Genomic DNA, 20,497 nt, shown 5'->3' with positions numbered 1-20,497 from the left:
AATGTTTTTTTTTTATGTTAAACGATTTGTTCACTCTAGAATTTAAATGCCCTGATAATTTAATCACCCCCATGTCATCCAAGATGTTCATGTTTTTGAGGAACTTCGATGGTGGAATTCAATAAGGATCAGTGGGTTGAAGGTCCGAATTGCAGTTTCAATGCAGCTTCAAAGAGCTCTACACGATCCCAGCCAAGGAATAAGGGTCTTATCTAGTAAAACGATCAGTCATTTTCTAAAAAAATACAAATGTATATACTTTTTAACCACAAATGCTTGTCTTGCACTAGCTCTGTGTCTACGACTTTTTATGCATTATGTAGTCACATTGGAAAGGTCATGTGTGACTTAGGTAACCGACTTAAGTACCGACCCAGTGTTTACAAAGCGAACATCGTCAAGACGATTTTGAAGTTGGAGAAAATTAAATGGAGTTTTTCGTCCTACCCTACCTTTTTGAAACGGAGTAAACAGATGAAGAACTAACCATGCTTGTGGTTAAAATATAGCTAAAATGTTATTTTTTAGAAAATGACTGATCATTTCGCAAGATAAGACCCTTATTCCTCGTCTGGAATCATGTAGAGACCTTTGAAGCTGCATTGAAACTGCAATTTGGACCTTCAAACCGCTGATCCCCATTGAAGTCCACTATATGGAGAAAAATCCTAGAATGTTTTCCTCAAAAAAAAATTAATTTCTTTGTGACTGAAGAAAGATGTCAACATTTTGGATGACATCGGGGTAAGTGAATTATCAGGAAATTTTGATTCAGGAGTAAACTAATCCTTTAAAGAAGTTGTTTACTTCCAGAACAAAAATTTACAGATAACGTACTTACCCCCTTGTCATCCAAGATGTTCATGTCTTTCTTTCTTCACTTGTAAAGAAATTGTTCTTTGAGGGAAAACATTTCAGAGTTGGAACTTCCAAAATGCAACAATCCCAAATGCAGTTGTAAACGATCCCAGATGAGGAAGAAGGGTCTTATCTAGCGAAACGATCGGTACAATTTATATACAAGTATATACATAATTATATTATATTATATACAGTTTATATACTTTTAAACCTAAAACGCTCGTCTTGTCTTGCTCTGCCTGAACTCTGTTTCCTCCGATTCAAGACGGTAAGGCTAGGCCCTATGTCAAAAAACTCCCATCTCATTTTCTCCCTCAACTTCAAAATTGCCCTACATCGCTGTTTTACCTTTTTGTTGTTAGGGGTGTTTGATGATCTTTGCATGTTCACTTTGCAAACACTGGGTTGGTACTTCTGCAGTGATGTAGGATGATTTTGAAATGATTTTTGAGGTTAAGGGAGAAAATAAGATCAGAGTTTTTCGACATACCCTGTCTTGAACCGGAAAAAAATGAGTTTTGGCAGCGCAAGACAAGCGTTTGAGGTTAAAAAAGTATATAAATTGTGTTTTTCGCTAGATGAGACCCTTCTTCTTCAGCTAGGATCGTTTACAACCGAATTTGGGATTGTTTGAAGCTGCATTTAGGAAGTTCAAACTCAGGGCACCATATAAGTCCACTATATAAAGAAAAACCTGAAATGTTTTCCTCAAAAAACACAATTTCTTTACAACTGAAGAAAGAAAGACATGAACATCTTGGATGACAAGGGGGTGAGTACATTTCCTGTAAATTTTTGCTCTGGAAGTGAACTTCTCCTTTAACATACACTTTTATATGTTGCTATATGATTTACCTTTCTCTGATAGAAATTAAATTCTGACTGTTTTGCATTACTGACAATACTATGATATTAAAATCTCATTCCATTACTGTATTACCATAGTATTTTGTATTAATGGATACATTTAATATAAATACTTCTAGTTCTGGATTATATATGTCAGCTATTTTATGCAATAATAATATAATATAAAATAATATTTCATAATATTACTATTTTTACTGTATTTTTGTTCAGCAAATGCAGCCTTGACCCCACACTTTTGAGTATATAATATAATATAATATAATATAATACAATACAATACACTACAATATAATATAATATAATATAATATAATATGAAAACCGAGCTATATTATAAGAAAGGGTGTTTCCATAAACTGGCATAACAGCAGAAATGCTGTCTTACTCTCAAGGGTTAACAGTTGATGAGGCAGTGGTGTGTATTAACATTTATAAATGACAGGGCGCATGGCTGTGTGAAAATGATAAATGCCTTGCAGAATAGTGGTCTGATAGATAAATCGAGCCTGGAAGCACGGCAGTGCAGGCTGACCTGCGAACGGTCGGACAGGTAATTGGTTGGATGCAGAGTGTAATTCAGCTCCGACAAATCCCTTTCACAGCTGGCACCCTGTCTGAGAGAGTGACTCTAGGGGGATGGGTGAGAGACAGATAGAGATTGAATATAATGATGGGGTAGTGGAGGAATTGGGCGAGAGCAGATGAAAAATAGTGCCCTTGTTGGTGAGACTCCTGGTACATCTGGGGACCACTGAATAATGAGGATTAGGAGGACAGAGGTAAAGACGAAAGAGGGGAAGGCAAATAAAGCTAGTTGCATGCAAAGTTTGTCCATGAGTGTATTTTTGTGATTTTTTTGGCTAATTTTTCAAGTTTCGTTGGTTAGAGCATTTTGAAATACCACACCAGCGTAACAGAGCTCACTATTAAGTGAGTTTGCAAGCGAGTCTCTGAAAGCCAAAGCCAGCCATGTATTTGTCATGCAAAGCTGTTCCCCTCCTCCTGCCCTGTCTGCCCAAGCACAATGCATCTGCCCGCGTTCCCAGGCTCCCCTTGCTCTCATCGGTCTGGGAGGGGGGAGAGGAGCCCACTGGCCTGACCAAACTGACCCTTGTCCTACTGCAGCTAACTCACTCACAAGCAGCTGGTCCCGGACCTCCGCTGATCATCAATATTCATGCCTCATACAAAATTCATTCTCAATACCACAGACGCCGAGGCCTGAGCTTTCCCGAGCACTATGCGATGCTACTTTATTTGATTTTAAGACAGACATCTGTGATCAAGCACAAAATATGTCTTACATAACATTTGGAATGACAATGAAAGGATATCCTAGGTTCAAAAAGATATAAGAGCTGAATAATTAAATAACGTTTAAAGTTACAAAAGGCTTATTTTGCTGTGGTATCACAAGCAATTGTTGGCATTGCTTTGCAACAGCATTATACAAAATATGCGAAATATTTGTGCGCTGTACCTCTGAACTCAATGGAATGTGGCTCCACCTGCTCATGTATTTTTAGTATCCTGTGCAGTGACATTTAAATTAAAATGTTATGTAAATGGTTATGTAAAATCTCAATCAAGTTTCTAGATTTAAAACAGGTTGTTTTCTGTTTGAAGCCGGTTCAATCGGCAGCCACTTCTGTGAGATTCCTGCCTAGCGAGGCAGAATGAGAGCGCAGCCGAGCCATTTTCAACTGTGTGCCACTGCTTTGTCTTCAAAGTGAAAACGCAGGCAAATTCCAGACTAAAAGCTGGTCTGTGTCTATATTGTTGTAGATTTATTGTAGAGTGTAGAGCGTTTCACAATGGTTAAGGTATTCACTGTAAACAAACAACCGAACAATGAGGAATCTGTTTTGACTAGGTAGTTTCCCTGTGTGTTCATAGTTTATTTACAGAAAAGTTCTGAATACGACATATGTGACCCTGGACCACAAAACCAGTCTTAAGTCGCTGGGGTATATTTGCAGCAATAGCCAAAAATACATTGCATGGGTCAAAATTTTTGATTTTTCTTTTATGCCAAAAATCATTAAGAAATTAAGTAAAGTTCATGTTCCATGAAGATTTTTTGTAAAATTCCTACTGTAAACATATCAAAATGTAATTTTTGATTTGTAATATGCATTGTTAAGAACCTAATTTGGACAACTTTAAAGGTGATTTTCTCAGTCTTTTTTATTTTGTTGCATCCTCAGATTTCTGATTTCAAATAGATGTATCTCAGTCAAATATTGTCCTATCCTAACAAACCATACATCAATGGAAAGCTCATTTATTGAACTTTCATATGATGTATAAATCTCAGTTTTGTCAAATTTAACCTTATGACTGGTTTTGTGGTCCAGGGTCACATATTTGTAATACTTCAATGACGCTAGAAAAAATCAAACCTACTAGAGTACAGTGTATAATTAATGTGTTGAACCTAATTTTAAATATGACATCCATTAGAGCGCAATATTTTTGAAAAATGCAGTCAGATAAATATGGGTCCAAAATGGAATAGATTTGTGACCCTGGACCACAAAACCAGTCTTAAGTAGCATAGGCAGCCTATATTTGTAACAATAGTCCAAAAGACGTTGAATGTTTCAAAATTATCTATTTTTCTTTTATGACAAGAATCATTAAGATATTAAGTAAAGATCAAGTTCCATGAAGATATTTTGTAAATTTCCTAAACTTCATATTTGATTAGTAATATGCATTGCTAAGAAGTTCATTTGTACAACTTTAAAGACAATTTTCTGTGTATTTATTTATTTTTGTTTGTTGCATGCACACTCAGATTTTCAAATAGTTGTATCTCAGCCAAATATTCTAACAATAATCCTATCCAAACAAATCATACATCAATGGAAAGTTTATTTATTCAACTTTCAGATGATGTGCAATTCTCAATTTAAAAAAAAATTACCCTTATGAGTGGTTTTGTGGTTCAGGGTCACATTTAATAACTTGAAACAGGCTTTGTTTATGTGTTTGGTTTGTAGAGTCACTTTTGCACATTTTGAAACCAATTCAATTGTTTGAACCCCCCCTTTGTTTTAGCATATATTATTATTATATATTATTACATTGGTTTCGGCATAACAATGACATTTTCCTAAACTGTCTAAATGTTAATTAAGTCCATCCGCTTAATAGTGCTTATTTGAAATATTCCTTGATGATATTATAATGTCCATTTCTATTATGAATTCTCTTGGTCTATTTTTTCCTTGTCATATACTAATTTTCTCATTATAACCCAGTGACTTTTCCCTCCAAAATTTGACTTCATATTACGTTGGCCAACGCATCTAACATTAGTAAAACAGCAAAGCCACCATGATGAGTCTCGGTTAACCATCAGCTCTCTGACCGTGTTTCAAAACCTAGTGAGCTGCCCATCTAGACATCACTTTTGGTCATTAAAATCAGCTAAGCTCACGTTTCACCCATCATAGATGTTTTATAACGATGATTCTCAATTCCTTATAATGTCCAAAATACCGCACATGTCCGCGAAGCCCAAAAGTGCAATCTAGATAGGCAGCTCACTAGGTTTTAAAACACAGCCTGCATGTGGCCACCATTTTGGAGGTGAGTGTGTAGAGTTGGAGGAAGTGCTCTGAGAGCAGCGTTTGAGCTCTTCCTGCAGTTACAGGGATGAATGCATGAATGCGAGAGAAGAAAATGGCGATCGAGCAGGACAAATGTTTCCCCTCCTAGACTCTGCAAATGTGTTGAATTTCTATAGCCTTATTATTTGCTTTCATTTCATCTCTACTGCACTTTAAACTACAAGAGGTGAGTTCTGCGGTGCGTTTGCGTGGATGTTTAGGATTTTTAACCATATCAGCGGTGTAAATTTATCCAGCAGCGTATCTGCGATATCTGAGCTGAGCTCAGCACTGGAAGCACGGGTGAATGTTTTAATGTGTTGTTTGCGTTTGCATGATAGTTACACAATTTAATCGTTTATATGAATACTGTACTGTCTGCATGATTATGCATCTCAGTATGGTAACGTTACATTTCTTGAACATGATCTCCTGCTTTCACATAATGGCATCGAAGTGACATTGCAGTTGGTGTATCATTACTAACGTGTTTACAAATATAAAAGTCGAGTTTATGAATGTACACCGTTTAAATGAGGTTTCGGGACTCTTTCCTATAGTGTGTTTTAAAAAATGTCGATTTTAATTTGAATGTTTAATTCGACGTCCTGCAACTTTTCTCGACGTCGACTCGTTTTCTGGTTAACGTTAATTTAAGTTGGTTGCTCCCAGCAGCATTCGTTTTTATAATAATTCAACAAAAATACGATTGTGTTGCTTTTTAGCTAATGTTAGCATTAATAAAACCGTGTTTGATTCGTTAAGCTGTTAAAAGACTCAAGCTTTAGTAGCCAGCTGGTTTGTTAGCGCTCTTAGCTCAGCTGCTGGATTGCGCACATCAAGAAAAACGATATTTAATATTTGGATAGGCAGGTTGCATTCTTTTAACCCACTTTATTCTTTTTAATAGCTTCATAAAGTACCGAGTGTTTAGTTCTAATGTTTTTATTTGGCGTTTAACGTTAGCTTTTTAAAGTACGCAGTCACGGCAGCTAACACAGAAGGGAAAATGCCACAGAAAAAGCTGTTCCCTTCTGCCAGACCAGAGTAAAGAAAACACAGACATGACGAAGTCGCTCTTTGAGAGTAAAAGTTGTTTAGAAATATATTTTGAGAGCGTTATGTTGTAATGTTTTTTAAGGGCAGGTCAAGGTTGCTGGTTTGCCCCGTTAGCAGCAGCAGCAGCAGCTGAAAGCCAGTGGTGGGGGAGGTGGTGTCACTGGCGCTGCTCTCTGCCTTTAACCGTATAGTGTAGCTAATGTTAAACTCAATCACTTGCTTTGTTTTCAAGAAGTCTGTTTCTTTATTAACCACATAGTGTTTTATAAGTAAGGTTAACTAAGTCTGGTTGAATATTATAGGCTGCTTTTCAAGCATGAAATCGTCCCAATCACTCTGTGACTCACAATTAGAAGTGTGTCCATCTGTCTTTTCCTTCATTTCCTACTTTGTAAATATGGCGAGAGGCTTAATGAATTGATTTTGGTTGCATTGTGGTGTGTGTTGTTATGGGATGTTTGTGCTTGTCACTGGATAAATCACCCAAGCATGTGGCACTTGAATTACTTCTGTAGTTGCTATTTCGCCAGTAATGAAACTGAAAATTTCAGAAGGAAACCATTGTTTCTGGATTTATAATTTTCCTAGCCTGCAAGGTGCCTTGTCATTGTTCACACAATATGTTGCCGTTTGTACACAAACACTTCTGAAAATTAACCATGGTTTTACTTAAGTAAAAGAGTAGTGACCATAGTGTTTTGGCGTATTGATTATCATTTGTAAAACCGCAGTTGTACTACAAATACCATGGTTGAACCATGGTTAGAATGCCAAAACCATGGTTAATTTGTAGTTTGTACTAAAGCCATGGTTAATCTTCATAAGGGAAACTAAAGTTAAATGTCAAGCTATATAATCCAGCTGAACTTTGATTTTGTCAGATGTGTATTGGTTTTGGCAGCTTTCACATACTAGAGAATGAAAATTGAATGTCAGATTGTTTGTTTAACATCTCCATCTTTATTTCCTTACAGAGAATTGGATGCTATTGCCACCAAAGACGTTGAAGAGAAGCAACACAGGTCAGTACTCCTCTCTCTGTAGTCATATTCAAAAGCGCTTGCGTCCTTCTGGGCTTTTCCTATTCATGTCTGTGCTGGGCAGCACTAACAAAGCCGGGTCAAAGCAGCTGCTGCTGGTGTAAGCAAATGCAGTTCCGTTTGAATTAAAGGGGTTCCCAGTGCTGAGCAAGCTTTGCTGTTTTAAAATGTTTGACAAAAACAGTGTTTGCGTAGCTCTTTGTGACGCTACTGTATTGCAGTCATGAGTCACAAACCCTTGCCTCCACTGTTTATAGCTGCCGGAGTTTGTTGTCATTTTAATACGTACCAGAATAAAAACTACTGATTTAGACACCGAGAACACTTTCAGTTTGATTTGTTTTTGTCTTGTTGTGATCCAGAGAAGCATCTGTATATTGCTTAACCGGCATGCTTTCAACTCCAAGTTAATCATAGACAGTTTTCAGGTCTTTCTTATCATGGAAATGAACATTGCCCCTGCATAGTCATAATCACGTCCACACCTAACAGTGCCAGGGACTAGGTCATAACACATTGGCTTTCACAGAGTTTGATTGCATATTTGACTATATTTCTAGCATTTAAACCATTTTCCTGTTATTTTTGTTTCTTTGTATGACGTTCACATATGATCGCAATGCTTTTTGTCTGTTGACGCATAATGAAAAAACCCAAGTCTGATTCAGATCGTCTTGGTGACTAAGATGTAGAGTTGCACAATTTGGGGTAAATCAAATTGCCATTTTTCTGATAAAAAGTTAAAAGTTTGCTGTACTTTATATATCAATATGACTAGAATAATACTATTAAATACAATAATAGAAATGCAAAATATACAAAATGTTACCCTGGACAACAACAAGCCAGTCATAAGTGTACATTTTTTTTGAAAATTAGATTTTTTTTAACATGATCTGAAAGCTAAATAAGCTTTCATTTGGTGTATAGTTTGTTAGGATAGGACAACTATTTGAAAATGTGTAATCTGAGCGTGCCAAAAATATAAATACTGAGAAAATTGTTGTTAAAGTTTTCCAAATAAAGTTCTTAGCAATGCATATTACTAATCAGAAATTAGGTTTTTATATATTTGCGGTAGGAAATTTACAAAATGTCTTCATGGAACATGGTCTTTACTAAATATCCTAATGATCATTTTGACTCATACAATGTATTTTTGGCTATTGCTACAAATATACTCGTACTTAAGACTGGTTTTGAAGTCCAGGGTATTTTACTGTAAAATAAATGAAATGTTTTAGAATATTATTTTACAGTACAAAAGTAAAATTATAGTTCTAATATTTATGGGTGTTGTAATTAGTTTTCAAATGGTACACCAATAGTATAACTGCAAAGAGCTCTTAAAGCTTTTATTTTGATGACAACAGCCGGTTTATGAATGTTTGGAAAGGTGCTTTGCACGTTCACAAATGCATGTTAGAAGCAACCCCAAAAAAACACATTCATGTTTTTTTTTTGAATGCCGAAAAAGTGATTTCCATTGATGTATGTTTTGTTAGGATAGGACAAAATTTGGCCAAGATACAACTATTTGAAAATCTGGAATCTGAGGGTTCTCAAAAAATCAAAATATTAAGAAAATAGCTTTTAAAGTTGTCCAAATGAAGTTCTTAGCATTGCATATTAATAATAAAAAGTAAGCTTTTGATATTTACTGTAGGACATTTACAAATTGTTCACGGAACATGATCTTTGCTTAATATCCTAATGATTAGAATGAATAAACTAAATTTTAATTTTGACCCATACAATGTATTTTTGGCTATTCCTGTGGTCCAGGGTCACAAATAAGAAATTACTATTGGAACAGTTTACTGTAAAATAAGAATTGTATTGAAATGTATTTCATTCTGAAATATTTAAGAATGATATTTTACAGTACACATGAAACATTATAGTTCTAATATTTATGGCTGTCTTAATTCGTCTTTAAATGGTAAACCAGTGGTAAAACTGCAAGGAGCTCTTAAAGCTTTTCTTTAGTTGACAACCGCCAGTTTCGAGTGTTTGTCCATTACAAGTTTGGAAAGATGGTTTGCATGTTGCTTTCACAAAAGCTGCACATTGCAGAGATGATTACTATAAGTTGAGCTGCTCTGAGACACTGAAAACACTGGATCATGAGCTACTTGTGTATAAATGAACACAGTGCTGCACTTTACTAATATATGTGACCCTGGACCACAACACTAGTTGTAACACTAAATAAAACAGCTTTCCATTGGTGTATGGTTTGTTAGAATAGGACAAAATTTGGCAGATATACAACCTTTTAAAAATCTGGAATCTGAGGGTGCAAAAAAAATAGTTTTAAAGTTGTCCAAATGAAGTTTTTAGCCATATATATTACTGATCGAAAGTTATTTTGATATATTTATGGTAGGAAATCCACAAAATATCTTCATGGAACATGATCTTTACTTAATATCCTAATGATTTTTGGCATAAAAGAAAAGTCAGTAATTTTGACAGTCGCGCTAAGCCATATCATGTTTTCGGTTTAACTTCAAATAATTGTGCAGCCCAACTCAGAGCAACTATTAATTAGAATTCATTCTTTTATTTTTAGTGGATTCTTTATATTTAAAGTCTTACAGTGACGTTATGTGCTGGTATGATTTTGACTGGTCATCTTTTTAGCTGTGCTTATGTTGGCGCTTCATAAACAGATGCCGCTGTCTTTGTTTGTGTATGGGAGGCTTCTGTTGTTGAGATGGCCATCTGGTTAAACACTTTAAGGAGAAGAGGTTGTTCCTGGGGGAGGGGCAGGGTTGTGCGGCCCCAAGCTCAATCTTGATAGGCTGACTTTACCCCCCTGGAAGTGGCTATATTCTACTTTTCACATCAGATACTTGTTTGGCCCTTTCACGTGTTTATGTGATGCTGCAGGCTTATTTTATGAGCTTGAAGGTTTCACCTCCAGTTGTTGAAACAGGAGTCAGTGTAACTCTCTACCCCCTACTGTTGGTAACTGCCCTTCTTACCAGGCTGCTGTATCAGTGAGAGTGAAGTCTCCATTATTATCACAGTCTCTTTGAGTCAGTTGTTTTAGATGTCACATTTTGTCAATATTTTTTGTGTGCCAGTAAACTCATGGCAATGTGAAATCAAGTGCAGTTTATTTTCATAATATATATTTCTGATCTCATCTGTACACATTATTCCAAAAAGGGCTGATTTCGAGTACATTAATATCATGACCAAAATAATTCACAAAAATATCACTATCTATAGAAATTTTGGAGAAAAAAAAAATGAATGGCCAATGAATCAAACTCAAAATACAAGTGTAGAGAGGAGGAGAGAGAATTTGTAACCATTACTGTACAAAAGCGTACAAAAATAACTTGCTGATGATCGACTCTTCCAGACTCTTTCTGCAGACTGGGGTGTCTGAAACCCCGTATTTTTATGTAATCTGAAAAACTCCCACACTAGAGAGTTCACAGTTTTTCTTTTTCCTTTTTTTTTGGGCAGCAGTAGTAGCTACACACTAGCTGTTTCCATCAACCTGCTTTTATGCGCATTTTGAAGTATCACATCAGAAACAAGTAATTGAAATGCCGTATTTCTGGGGAAAAAATCACTTAATTCGCAAGAAATGTTTGAGGTGGTTTTTGACTTGTGCGAATAATGGGAGACCTTTATTACATTTTGTAAATAAATTCCTCCATGTGCATTAAAGTCATGTGACTCAGGGTAACTTGACTAACCAGCGGACCAGTCTTGTTGCACAGCATCTGAAATGTTATGGTCATTTCTAAATGACTGAACAAAGTCTGTCGTCAAGGTGTTTTCTGTATAATTGCCTTCCAGTACTCTCAACTGCGTTCCCAAACAGCAGCATCCACCTCCGAAAGCAATAATTGCATTTATTGTTTTGTCTGCTTACTCTGAAGCACAAGTAATTTATTATATATGAAAATTATTATATTTAGTGGCTTCTTCTACGTTTCTTAGTGCTATTTAGTGCCAGGATGTGACTATTTTGTTCTCATTTGCTTATTTGCAAATGTTTTATGTGATTCCAATTTTGCACATAATTTAAATGTGCAACTTTGGATGGAAACTTACTACTGCGTTGTTGCCTTTTTTGTTTTTAGGACAGCAATAAGCCCAAATTATACTTGCTTTTTTTTCCCTTTTTTTTTTTAACGCGTGCTGCTTGGTTTTTGTAAATAGTTTGCATACGGGCAATTAATTGGTTTTTGCAATCAGTTGCAATACATACTGCAATAATAAGTGTCACTTGTATTGACAAGCATTTGTATGAGGGGGTTATTAGAGAAATTAAAATGTTTTGAAGACAATTTTATTGGTCAGTGAAACTTAAAGCATGTATCGCCCACCTGTGATTGTGTAAACTGTCAAATGGAGTATACTTTAAAAGGCTATGTATTCGACTGTACAAATACCCTGACGTGTTCATAAAAAAGATATATATACTTTGGTCTTTATGGTGCTGCCACCTACTATGTTGCCGTCATTGGTGCAGAATTATTAACAATATTATCGTATTTGTAAATAGTATTGTATTTTTGAAATATCGTAGTTATGGTAAATACTGGTATTGGGAAAATATATATTTGTGTCCCTGGACCACAGTCATAAGGTTGCTGAATAAGCTGAATAAATAAGCTTTCGATTGATGTGTGGGTTGTTAAGATAAATAAGACTTAAGGGTCCTGTGCTCCAGGGTCACATTTGTAGGCTTTTATCAAAAATGTAAACACTTGCTCCACCTTAACTTTTTTTTTTAATTATTAATTAGAGGCTCTACCTCTACAACTTGTCTCTCATTTCCAAGGTCTCTTATTTTTTGAACTCCTTCCCCCATCATTTAAAAAAAAAAGCAAACATATTTTATTGTTAATCTACAGTGCATGTCGCCAGTGAGTTGCTGAGCTCAGTAGACTCACTTACTACATAAACATCTTACATAGATTAGCAAATGATTGTGCAGAACTAGAGTGTCGATAGTCAGGGAAAAAGTGCTTGCCGGTTTGACCCACAGAGATAGTTGGCTGTTTATAGAGGAGTAATTTCCCAGTGTAATCCGTTAAGGAGATTACCGGAAGCTTTCTCCCTTTTACTAACTGCGTTGCTGCCTCATTTATATTGGAGATGTAGCTGTGGGTAACTGGTAGAGCTGCTAAAGATGAAGCCAAGTTATCGTGTCTTATCTGCCATTTGATCCTTTCGTTTTCAGGGAAATCATTCAAAACACGGATGGAGAGTGGACGGAGGAAAGTGTAGAGCTCATTGGAATGACGATAAGGAAGAGGGGGCTGGTATAAAGGTAGGAATTATTGTCTGTTTATGGGGCTGAAAATGGCAGATAGCATTATTTTTGGGCTTTTGAACATTGTCACGGCATAAGCTACCGTGCCATATTCATGATTTGAAATTGCATTATTTGTTTATTTCTGATTAGGAAAGAATATCAAAGCCGCCTTATCTTAAGTGACCATACTTTGCCATTTATGCAGACCAAGGCACATCATAGAAACTTGTTCAGTGGGCGTAGCATTTTTCCACTGAGTGATGTGGAAAGGCTAATAGCTCAGGTCTTTATCTCTTGACCTTGTCTTCGCTCTCACAGTAGCTTAAGGCTAAAGCCAGCGGTGTGACTGCCACTTAGTTCAGTTTGGCAACAGTGACTAAATGCTCACCTTGGAAAAGAGTTTAAAATTGATGAAGATTTATCAAATTAAAAAAAAAAATTGTGGTTAACTAGGGAAAAGACCTTAAAGTGTTGTGACGGAGATACTGCATCAGCTTCGTTCGGTATCTGGGCGAAACGCTGCTGCTCAGAGATTCGCACAGCAAATATCCAAGACTCACCCCTCCCTAGTTACCCCGGGTGACTTTTTACTTATCTGTTGGCCCAGATGTCCTTGTGTCTTCTTCGTGATACTTAAGCAATAAAGTTGACTCAGTCTTATTGGCTGCTGTGTGCACAACAATATTTTCATCCTTCTTATTTTGACTAGATAATAAACACACACTCACACTTGCGTTTATTCCTTATTTCATCACTTCAGTTCAGCTGGAAACGATTTGGTCCTCATCTGCCCTTTTGGTCTATGAAAGAGTCAAAAGTTTGTCTTTTTATTAGCTGAACCTTAGGGTCATACAATGGAAAACCCTTCAAGAAATGATTTGTGGTGTCTGTGTTTTGCGGCGAAGGTTTAGTTTGTTGACTAAAGCACCTAGCTGTTGCTTAGCAATGACCGTGCACAATACAGACACATTCGCTTGCGAGGAAGAGCCACTGGCAGAGATGGTCTGCATTAACTCATCGAGGCTGGAAAAAGCACTTAAAAGTGCCTGAAGTAAAACTTCAGAGTCCTAAGTGATAGTACCTTGTCCTGTCGGCTTTATAGATTACTGACATAACTGACACCAAATATGGACAGCCGTTTCAAGTCGAGACCTGTTCTGTTCGTGCATACTTGTAATTTTAAGACAAATTGCAGACCTGATCATGTCTGCGAGTTATCTCGGGAGTGTTTTTATTATTGTTATCTTTTATTATTAGAACTTGACTCCACTTGCTTCAGCTTTTTTTTTCTTGTCGTTTTTGCATTTCAGCAGTGTCTTTGGTGTTCCTGGAAAGATCTTCTAAGACTCTGTAAACCGGAAAGCATCTATGCTTTCTCTAATGTTGTAGTCATGCAGGCTTGCCATTTGAATGCACCAAGGGTTGGTTGTTGCAGTGCAACAGATCTGCAGGGTAGTTGTGCTTGTTGCAACGTGACCACCTGACTTCCTGACGGTTGTCATTCCACAACAAGCGAGTCGAAGTTGTCTGAACAGGAAGTTGCCCCTAAGAGAAAACAGACCTGTTGCATGCTTGCAGTATTATTTCACACTTTTGTTTCCTTTTGAACTCCTTCGCTAAAACATTGAAGTGGAAAAAGTAGACTTTTTAAAAAAGAAAGCCCCCAAAAAGGCTCCCCCCTCACTGAGCCCCCGCTGCAGGAGGAGCTGGCAGGAGTTTCAGCTCGAGCAGTAAAATGACACCATGCCTCTCCACTTTTTTTTTCTTATGAAATGCAAAGAGAACGAACAAAGCTGGAAGTCTTTGAAGGCTTCTGGTAAACCTGGAGAGGAGGGGAAAAGAAAGCTGTGATCTAATCCTGTATTACTTGAAGGTAGAGGTTCGGCTTTTGTAATACACTACAAATATGTTTTACTTGGTATCTTGAGCTCTTCCAGTCTCTTTATGTTAAATTGTTGAATTTGTTAAATCTTCACAGCTGCTGTGATGTGAGAGGAATAGTGTATCAAACAAGCTCTCTGTTGTAGACTGGACCTGTTCTGGAGAGATCAGGATGGTCTCTGTTTTTGCACCCTGTGGTCTGTTTATTGAAATCTATTTAATTCTCTTTTTTTTCTTCTTCTTCTTTAAATGTGAATGTGAATTGCTGCTCTGTGAGGTCATTCCTAAAGAGGAAATTCCACAGCCAAAACAATGTCCGTGAACAAACTGCTGGATATTGCAAACAGTTGTGCTGAGGGTGCAGTGCATTAACGGTGGTATGGAGCTGGATCTGCAGTGGAGGGCTGTTAAACTACTTGTTGGTGACTTTAGAATTTATATAGAGAAGCTGAAATCAGATGCATTGCTTATTTTTGCACTAACTAGATTTTCAATAAAGAACATGAATGCATTATGATGGTTTCATGTTTCTGCAGGCATGTAGCATTGTATTCTTTGAAATTCTTTGCAACGGCATTCAAATATGATGGCAAGCATCATATGATATTACCATCTCATACTGTACCAGTACATTAAGTGGATGTAACAGTTTCATAATAAAATTTCAGGTTCAAAAGGTTTTGTGTTACATACAGTCTGTCTTGACTGTTCAAGAACGCTGGAATATTGTAATGCAGTTGTGCAAGTTTACTGTTAAAGGGATAGTTCACCCAGAAATGTACAAGTTTTAAAGTTTGTTCGGTAAACTAGCCATTTAAGGGGTAATGTGTGTTTTTGCCTGTGTCTAGTAGTCTCCATTTTACTTCTGTAATGTGAATTATTACAGAAGTGAAAACGGATGTTAATTGTATTAACTCCTGAGGGAATTAATTGGAATGTGAAAGGTGGTCTCTGTGACAGGTTGGGGCGGGGTTAAAATACAGGAAGGCTGTTGAAATAAAGGAATATTGTTAAATAATTTAGAATGGTTTTGTTTTTCTGTAGTAATAGCATACACTGCCATTAAGAAGTTTTGGATCAGTAAGATTTTTAATGTATGTTTTTTTTTTAAGTCTGTTATGGTCATCAAGGCTGCATTTATTTGATCAAAAATACAATACAATACAAAACAGTAATGCTGTGAAATGACATTACAGTTTAAAATAACAGTTCTGTTTTAATATACTTTTTACTTTAATATACATTACTCCAGTCTTCAGTGTCACATGATCCTTCAGAAGTCATTCTAATATGCTGATTTATAATCAATGTTGAAAAGTTTTTTGCTGCTTAATATTTTTTTTTTTGGAACCTGTAATCTGTTTTTCAGGATAAACAACAGCATTTATTCAAAATAGAAATCATTTGTAACAATGTGCATGACCATTCAAATGTTTTTATTTTCTTTTAATGAAAATTTTATTCAGCAAAGATAAATTGATAAAAAGTGAAGACCTATATTGTTTATATTTTTAATAAATGCTGTTCTTTAACTTTTTATTCATCAAAGAATCCTGAAAGTATCACAGGTTCCAAAAAATATCAAGCAGCAGCACAACAGGTTCCCGCATTGATGATAACTGACTGTCAAATCGGCGTATTAGAATGATTTCTCATTCAGATGTGATATTGAAGAATTGTGTAATGGCTGATGAAAATTCAGCTTTGCGTGAAAGGAACAAATTATATTGAAAAAAGTATTATAATTGAAAAGTTATTTTAAATTGTAATATTTCACTATTAGTATTTGTTTCTGTGTTTTTGATCAAATAAATGCAGCCTTGATGAGCATAAGAGACTTCTTTAAAAAAAAACATTAAAAATCTTACTGAACGGCAGTGTATACTGGTGCACCATTTTCTTCAGAATTTGTGTATTTAGTAGTAAATAGTCATATCTATTTTTTTCAATTGGTATATATATTTTTTTTATGATTGTGAGTGGAAATATTTCAATGAGATTGTTTTATTGAGCCCAGAAGTTGTGACGCATATCAACAATTGTTTACATGGACTATGACTCTCTTGAGATTAAGACTTGAGTTTTCAACCTACTATCTCATGCAGTTTCTGATTATTGTGCGAGATTGTATTAATAAACTGCTAGACTTTGACAACAACTGCTCTTTGTGTCATAGTAGTAGGGGTGGGCGGTACTCCGGTGTCATAGTCAGCACCGGTGTGACATTGCGCCACGACATGGATTTTCTAATACCGTCAATACCGTAATAAATCAATTATGTGCCTCGAACGGCTGCATTCAATAATAGCTAATTCTAAATAAGGCATTAAATTTTCTTCAAACGTTCAGTTGTGGTCGAATACCTGTCCTTATACTATATATCTTGTTGTAAATAAAAAAGTAAAACATATTCGTATCAGCTTTGCAGGTGGAAGGTAAAAGTGGCCATTAAACGACTGGTGAAACATCGTGAAGAAAGGTCGGGCCTGTAGCCTATACCAGGGGCGGAGTGGCAATCGGGACGACCGGGACTTTTCCCGGCGGCCGACCAAAGGATTTACACAGCGGATCACAAATAGAGCGGGCGCGAGGCGAACGCAACCGGCCTGTTTACTTTTACTTTCGATTTTGTGATAACGCACACTCTGTGTAAAGGGAGCAGCACATCTTTTAACGTTAATAGATATTTGTCAGTAAATACAAGATTGCAACAAATCCTCCAGTCTGTGTTTGTAATCTCTCTTTACTTTCGACCCGTGATCATTCAAATATAAAGGTCATTGTACACCGAGTCCGATTTTCGTATGCGTTTTTTTTTAGTTTTCTAATATTCACCATCCTTATCAAAATGCTTATGGATGCGATCGAAATGCAGAAAATAAAAAACGAAAAAGGACAAATTTCGTACTCATTTGTACAATGACATTAACTCCAGCAGCTCGTGTTGGATGCAGGGTTGCCAAGTCCGCGTTTTTCCCCACAGAATTGGTCTACTTTTAAACTGTTGCCATGGGTTGATTTCCCCCAGTTATTTAAAGGTTTTAAATATTGCAGAAATTAAATTTCAATAAAAAATAATTTGTTTTGTTGTACACTTAAGTAAGATCTTTAGGTTTTTTGCAAAATAAATATGTTAAGAATGCATACTCTCCCATGTCTCTTTTTGATAAGGATACCTACCATTTACTTACTATATTATAAAAATATTAACTTTATTCACATACTAAAGGGACAGGACAGGCTACTCCTCCCAAAATGTACCAAAAAAGTAATACCGTGATATTATACCGTCACCGTTCAAAAGATTAAAAATACCATGATATTAATTTTAGGTCATATCGCCCACCCCTACATAGTAGCCATAAGTCTATACTATGTTATCAACATTATGGAAAGTTTTAGAGTTTGGAGAAATAACTGAGGCAACAGTGTAGAGGGGGCCTTATTAATATACTGTGGATTTAACATGATAACCAGTATGACTGGAATAGCTTTATGTTCTATAAGCAAACCAAGTAGATAACTTAATTACAGTCATATCTTATTTAGATTGGCCTCTATAGTGTTTAAAATTAGGTCAGTTCTTTTTTTTTTTTTTTTTTTTTTTTTTTTTTTTACATTTCTAGATCAGGAAGGTTTCCACAAATAAACCTGACTTTTACAAAGTTTTGCATGGTATACTTTGAGATGTTTTCTTTAGACAGCATTGTTATACCAAAGTCGATGTGTGTAGATTAACTTTAAATTGTGCAGAATGAAAATATAGGTTTTGCATCATTTTAAATACCTGTTTTTGTTTTGATTTCAGTGCCAGAACATATCAAGTCCAGTTTCAGCCAGCCTCAGTCTGCCAATTAGAACAGCAGCACCTCCACTGTAACCTGCGCCATCAGCAATGCCAAGAGGGCCTCAGCCAGCGGCCAGCCCCAAGCCCTGCCTCAGTACCCGCTCTGTGAAGTTCCGCGTCTCTGTCAGCACAAACAGAAACAGCTGTTGAAGTGTGGGCAATCCCTCACGGTCCTTGCTGCCACCCTGGGAACTCAAGTGCAGCTCAACTCTAGCCAGCCAGGGGAGCTTACGACTGAGAGGTCTGTCCTACACTGCGCCCAAAGCCACCTCTCAGGTAACGGTGCTCTGCAGAATGACCTTGTGGGTTATGGATCAGCCAGGTGTGCTGAGATCCATGATATGTATGTTTAAAGTTAGCCATTGCTGATAGGCAGTGGTGTTCAGGCTTTGAAAACATCTTGGTTAAATATACAAGGACGGCTATGTGTGTGTTCATAGGTGGCTACTTGTTTTGCCAATATTTGATCATTTTCAGATTGTAAACTAGGGGTGGGGAAAAAAAATCGATATTGCAATATATTGTTGTGCTCTCTGTCGCAATACATAATCGATACACTAACGGCCGATATCGATATTTTATTGCAACACAAAATGATTAATTTACCCGTCGTCAGTGTCACTGTCACTACCCAATATCTACCATTCTGTTTGCGGGGGGCGCTGTTCGAGTAAATAGGGGTAAAGTGGCAGAAGCAGCGGCCAGTGAAGAACACAAGTTCTCTAACAACAACAGAGAAGAAGCGCAGAAAAAGAGAAGTGAGAAAAATGGCGGAAAATAACGAAAACCAAACAAAGACGCACCCGCTAGTTGAGCATGCTGATCAGTTACACCTGTTTCACACATACTCCGTCTGCAGTACGTATGCGTTGAGTATTTTTTTTCGCACCCATGTTAACGGATTAGAGCGTTCACACTGCACGCGGTTGCTGTCCGGCAGTACGTCCCAGAAGCGGTGTGCAAGTGCATTGAATAATACGTTGTTTATAAAACGTGTTCTGTGTGAAAGCAAAACGAGTCCGTGCTGCTTCTGCATCGCACACGGACTGCATACGCACTGCAGACGGAGTATGTGTGAAACAGGCGTTAGTGTTCCTCAAGAAGAATATGCCTTGATGTGACCACTGTCCAGGTTAACATAAAGCACTTTACAGTAACTTACTACTGACGTTTCAGTATCACGGTTTACACATGTTAATGTTCATGTTGTTTTTTTAATGTTCAGGCACTTTTATCTGTCTAGCTGTACAGCGTTTACATTTAAGACCAGGAGGCAGTGAGTTATTATGCAAATGCATATTTCTTTGCACAGTGTTGAAAATGTTGGCATTAATAAATGCTTAAGATTTCCTTATTATGGGTATTTTTTTCTTTTTCAGTCACATATATCGTGATATATCATTGATGAAATTTCTTCCAATATATTGAATATCGTAGATATCGCGAATCGTGATATTATCGATATCGTGGGCCACATATCGTCACAGAATTGAATCGTGAGTTACCTGTATCGTCCCACCCCTATTGTAAACATTGTCTGGTTGACTGTATTAGTTCTCCCATTTATTTCCAAAATGAGAAGTCAATTTAGTACAGTTAAGCTAATGGAGTCACTCATGTAAATAGTAGCATGTCTTCTAATGAAAGATCTTTGTATAAACTCAACTGTTTTCATTTTGTGTTGAAGTAAAATTCTTAGATCATAGCTGTAGAAATAAACAGTGCTGTTTACTATGTGGTCTTGAGGTCTGGCCGTTTTATTAGTGTTGAGACCTATTTTGTGGCTTCTTCTAGCTGTTTTTACTCATGGTGTTGCTCTTTGTTTTGTAGGCATGGCTCCCATTCGGGATTCCGTCAGCCACTCCCCTAACCAAACAGGTGACTCACTTTTTCTTTTTCCTTACCATGTGCTGTTGTTTACCAATTTTCTTTAGTGTATGTGTTAAGTCCAAAAGTCGCCGGAAGATCTGTGCAGCTGTTTGTATTTAGGTAGATTGCAAGTTGTTGTCGATGTCTCTGTGGTGCATGCTTCA

The 20,497-nt window shown here is 36.7% G+C and overlaps 1 protein-coding gene across 2 annotated transcripts in view; it reads left to right on the top strand.

The window, feature by feature from the left end:
- The first annotated feature begins 5,399 nt into the window (after positions 1 to 5,399).
- LOC141334426 (trinucleotide repeat-containing gene 6A protein-like) overlaps positions 5,400 to 20,497 on the top strand; it is a 39,488-nt gene continuing 24,390 nt past the window's right edge. For both annotated transcript variants that reach the window (XM_073839503.1, XM_073839495.1), the window contains exons 1-5: positions 5,400 to 5,534; positions 7,381 to 7,428; positions 12,662 to 12,751; positions 18,426 to 18,740; positions 20,295 to 20,342. In XM_073839503.1, coding sequence (XP_073695604.1) covers positions 20,297 to 20,342 — 46 coding nt within the window. In that variant the 5' untranslated portion in view covers positions 5,400 to 5,534; positions 7,381 to 7,428; positions 12,662 to 12,751; positions 18,426 to 18,740; positions 20,295 to 20,296. The remainder of the gene's footprint in view (positions 5,535 to 7,380; positions 7,429 to 12,661; positions 12,752 to 18,425; positions 18,741 to 20,294; positions 20,343 to 20,497) is intronic.

Source organism: Garra rufa, chromosome 1 (genome assembly GCF_049309525.1).
Source record: "Garra rufa chromosome 1, GarRuf1.0, whole genome shotgun sequence".
NCBI classification, from domain to species: Eukaryota; Metazoa; Chordata; class Actinopteri; order Cypriniformes; family Cyprinidae; genus Garra; species Garra rufa.
Note: the sequence above shows the minus strand (reverse complement) of the source record. Positions and strands in the feature narration are given on the sequence as shown.